The sequence below is a fragment of the Phacochoerus africanus genome, chromosome 4, assembly GCF_016906955.1.
Source record: "Phacochoerus africanus isolate WHEZ1 chromosome 4, ROS_Pafr_v1, whole genome shotgun sequence".
In the NCBI taxonomy this organism is placed as follows: domain Eukaryota; kingdom Metazoa; phylum Chordata; class Mammalia; order Artiodactyla; family Suidae; genus Phacochoerus; species Phacochoerus africanus.
The window spans coordinates 56,409,101-56,413,949 of NC_062547.1; the positions used below are offsets into that span (position 1 = coordinate 56,409,101).

The following is a 4,849-nucleotide window of genomic DNA, read 5'->3' on the forward strand; positions in this document are numbered from 1 at the left end:
TCATTATTAGCACTCATCAAAGAGTACAAAATATATGATTTTAAAAACTGTTGAATCATTGCAAAGCATATATCCACAGACTTAGAAATATAAATAATATTTTTAAAGTATTTAAAGACCCAAAATTAATTTGAAAAATTTATAATCAAAAAGAATTATATTTTCAAGTAATGTTTCGGAAAACAATTATGAACAAAACTATCCATTTTTTCCTTGTAATTCGTGATAAAATGAATAAACAGCTATTTGAAACATCATTCTTATACAAAGTCCCCTATTTATTAGAAATTAGAAAAGAATCATTAAAATATCAATGAATTTAAATTCAGATTTAAAATTAAATTCAGATTTACATAAAATGAATTTGTATTAATCGATGCATTACAGCTAATTCATAAGATAAATCATTTTTAGAAAATAGTTCTCCTTGACAATCATAGTATGTGCGTATTAGAATTTATATTTATTATAATTTATCAGAAACTTAACAATTGTTTTCCCAAAGGATAAACACTTTTAATAGCTCCAGTAACATAAGCAGAAAGATTATTTTAAACCTAAAAAAAAATTAAAAATCATCAAAAATTAATTGCAACCTAGCATTTTTCACCAGTGGCTGAATACACTTTCAATTACATAATAGAAAATAAAGTTTTTAAAACTATAAATTTTGATTAAAAACATATTAAAAACATTTTAAAAAACCTGTAATCAGTGTAGCTACAAGTATTACTTTTTTATAGGTAACTTTTTTTTTTTGGACTTTTTGTCTCTTTAGGGCCGAACCTACAGCATATGGAGGTTCCCAGGATAAGAGTCTAATCAAAGCTGTACCTCCTGGCCTACGCCACAGCCATAGCAATGCCAGATCCGAGCCCTGTCTGTGACCTACATCACAGCTCACGGCAACCCCGAATCCTTGACCTGCTGAGAGGGGCCAGGAATTGAACCCACAACCTCATGGTTCCTAGTCGGATTCATTTCTGCTGCACCACGATGGGAATTCCTATATGTAAAATTTTGACATAAAATACTATTTGTAAAATATATTGCTTTTTGCAACTAATAAATTAATTTTGAAAAAATAACTATCTTTGAGCAACAAGAATGGCACCTTTTTCTGATTTTTGAGCAAGAAGCCTCATGATTTCATTTGTACTGTGCCCTGCAATATCTGTACAATATGAACCTTCCCTTCTCCACCACACTGAGAGGAAAAATGAATTTTTTCACTGATGATTAACGGATAGCAATTTATCCAGGAAGTCTACTTGAAATGATGTATTTTTGTTGGGTATTGTGGTGGGACCTGCTTCAGAAAGACTAAGTCATAATCTAAGTGGATAAATTTGGTTTATAAAAGTCAACTATCCCAGTAGAACTATGAGATGTAGTGAGTGAAGAATAAAATGTTATCTAAGAGACATTATCTAATGCAAGATTTGTATTGGCAATTTAGCATGTAAACTGAGTATATTATGAGTGTAGGAGGTGTTTGTATGAATGCCCTTGATATTTCTGGTTTTGACGATTGAGACTAAACTTTGAGCCACTTGTTGTATCACAATTTCCTTGATTTCTGTTGGCTTCTCTGAGTCCTTATTGTTATTTCTCAGATAGAGCTGATTTCAAAGCACTTCCCAAAGAGCACAACCCCAAAACTAATGTAAACATGTAAGTTTCTATTTAAATTGGTGTAACGACTTAAGAATCTCTGAGGAAATCTCAGTCAAACCTCTGACATCGTGTCCCTATATTGAAAGAAAAAACCAAAGTTACTGGTAACTAGAGTTCTATGAGAAGAACAATAAGTCTTCTGACATTTGACTTGATCTACCATTTCAGAAAAAAATATGTTTCAGACATATTGGAAAATATATTGAAAATAATAAAACTGCTCTGCTCAATTATATTTATTTAGATTTTCCGTTTTCATTACTACATTGCAAAGAAACTTTATTGCTGAAAACATATCAATGAAAAAAAATGCACTTGAAATTGAAGGGAAAGAAACTCCATGAAGAAAAAAGAATAAGGTTTGAAATTAAACATACATAAATTGAGAAATAAGTGATTTTCTACTCCTCTAGATTCATTCTAATCCTTTCCTTTAATGATAAATAATATCTTAATGAATGTATATTAATGAATGAATTTGCATCCAATTGATGATACTCATGCAAAAACTTTGTCTACATTTTCACAGAACGGATTCTCTCAATTACTCTTTTCAGAGCCCCAATCACCTCCTTGTTTCTCAGGCTATAGATAATAGGATATTCTGATTGGTGTCAGAATAGTGTATAAGACAGCCAGAGCCTTGTCTTCTATTGGAGTATGGAGAAATCTTGGCCGTAGATAAGTGTAAACAAAGGGTGAATAGTACAAAGTTACCACAGTGAGGTGGGTGCTGCAGGTTGAATAGGCCTTCTTCTTCCCACCCACTGAGTGCATTTGATAGACAGCAAGGAGAACACGACCATAGGAAAATGCAATACCAATGAAAGGTAGCAAAAGGAAGATGGTGGTGCTCACAAACACTGTGTACTCATAGATCCTGGTATTGATGCAGGCCATAGTTAACATGACTGTGACATCACAAAAGAAATGATTGATGGCCCTTGATTGACAGTAAGGGATATAGAGAATATATGTTGTGTGGGCACAGGAGTTGATAGAGCCCATTATCCAAGATCCCATTATCATCAATACACACACTCTCCTGCTGATTCTGATGGAATAGTGAAGAGGAAAGCAAATGGCCACATAACGATCATAAGCCATAGAGGCCAAGAGCAATCCTTCTGCACCTGCCAAAGTCAAGAAGAAGAAGCTCTGAACTCCACACCCAAGGAGGGATATAGACTTGTCTCCAAAGAGAAAATTGTAGGCCATTTTGGGGACAATGGTAGAGATGTAGGTCAGGTCCATGAGGGAGAGCTGACTGAGTAGAAAATACATTGGTGTGTGGAGATGATTGTCCAAAAAGATGAGAAGAATCATGGAGAGGTTGCCAAATAGAGCCACTAGGAAAATTGTAACAATGAGAATAAAAAGAAAAAGGCCAATACTTGAAGGCGGGAACAACCCCAATAAGATGAAATCAGTTGATGTTTGATTATAATTTTCCATGGGGCATTCACATAATTTTTTTTCCTAAAGGCAGACATAAGAGTAAGTAAATAAGCTAAAAAAAAATAAGCTATTTTAAAATTATTATTTTAATCATATTGCTTCAAAAATTTGCGGAACTAGACTTATCTATATTAGAAAAAATAAACCTTATTTTTGAGCTAGAGTTTTATATTCTAAGGTGCAAATATTTTGGGCCAGAGTTTTTTTCTATTAAATATTCAAACTAAAAAAAAACAAAAAAACAAAAAACAAAAAAAAACTATTGACATCATAAAGATAAGTAGTTAAACTGTACCTTACAACACAGGTAACATGGAAATCAGAAATCAGAAGTTCCTGTTGTGGCCCAGTGGGTTAAGAAATTGGCTAGTATCCCCAAGGAGGTGGGTTTGATGCCCAGCCTTGCTCAGTGGGTTAAGGATATAGCATTGCTACAAGCTTGTGGCTTAGGACACAGATGTGGCTCAGATCCAGAATTGCTGTAGCTGTGACATAAGCCAGCAGCTGCTGCAGCTCCAATTTGATCCCTAGCCAAGGATCTTCCATATGCTTCAGGCATGACCTTAAAAAGAAAAATAGGTATCAGATATCATATTCAAAATATATTCATAGGAAAGTTATGTAAATACATTCACTTTAGAATTGCATTATGAATAAATGTTTATGACTCTTAGGAAATGACAGTTTTATATGTAAACCCCAATTATTTTTTTATTTTATAATGATTTTTATTTTTCCATTATAACTGGTTCACAGTGTTCTTTCAATTTTCTACTGTATACCAAGTTAACCCAGTCACACATACATGTATACATTCTTTTTACTTACATTATCATGCTCCATCATATGTGACTAGATATAGTTCCCAGTGCTATACAGCATGATCTCATGGCTTATCCATTCCAAACGCAAGAGTTTGCATCTATTAATACCAAATTCCCAACCCATGCCACTCCCTCTCTCCTCCCCCTGCTCCTTTGCAATCACAAGTCTGTTCTCCATGTCCATGATTTTCTTTTCTGTGGAAAGATTCATTTGTGCATTATGTTAGATTTCATATATAAGTGATAATCATACGGTATTTGTCTTTCTCTTTATGACTTATTTCACTCATTATGAGTGTTTCTAGTTCCATCCATGTTGCTGCAAATGGCATTATGTCATTCTTTTTCATGGCTGAGTAGTATTCCATTGTGTATATATACAACTTCATCCTAATCCAATCATCAGTAGATGGACATTTGGGTTTTTTCCATGTCTTGGCTATTGTGAATAGTGCTGCAATGAACATGCAGTTGCATGTGTCTTTTTTTAGGGAGAGTTTTGTCCAGATATATGCCCAAGAATTGGATTGCTTTGTCATATGGTAGTTCTAAGTCTAGATTTCTAAGGTACCTCCATACTGTTCTCCATACTGGTTGCACCAGCTTACATTCCCGCCAACAGTACAGGAGGGTTCCCTTTTCTCCACACCCCCTCCAGCATTTGTTCTTTGTGGACTTATTAATGATGGCCATTTTGACAGGTGTGAGATGGTAACTCATGGTAGTTTTGATTTGCATTTCTCTAATAATCAGTGATGTTGAGCATTTTTTCATGTACTTCTTGGCCATCTTATATCTTCTTTGTAGTAATGTCTATTCAGGTCTTTGGCCCAGTTTTCCACTGGGTTGTTGGCTTTTTTGCTTTTGAGTTGGACCAGTTGTTTGTATAT

The 4,849-nt window shown here is 34.2% G+C and overlaps 1 protein-coding gene across 1 annotated transcript; it reads right to left on the bottom strand.

Annotated features, from left to right (window-relative positions):
- Nucleotides 1-2,198: 2,198 nt before the first annotated feature.
- On the bottom strand, nucleotides 2,199-3,132 carry LOC125124192 (olfactory receptor 2L2-like). The gene has a single exon (XM_047774342.1). It carries the CDS (start codon nucleotides 3,130-3,132, stop codon nucleotides 2,263-2,265), a length of 870 nt encoding a protein of 289 aa, XP_047630298.1. The 3' UTR covers nucleotides 2,199-2,262.
- Nucleotides 3,133-4,849: the final 1,717 nt, after the last annotated feature.

Bases quoted from the DNA above. Each gene is read 5' to 3' on its own strand.
- LOC125124192 (XM_047774342.1), bottom strand. From the start codon at position 3,132: ATGGAAAATTATAATCAAACATCAACTGATTTCATCTTATTGGGGTTG.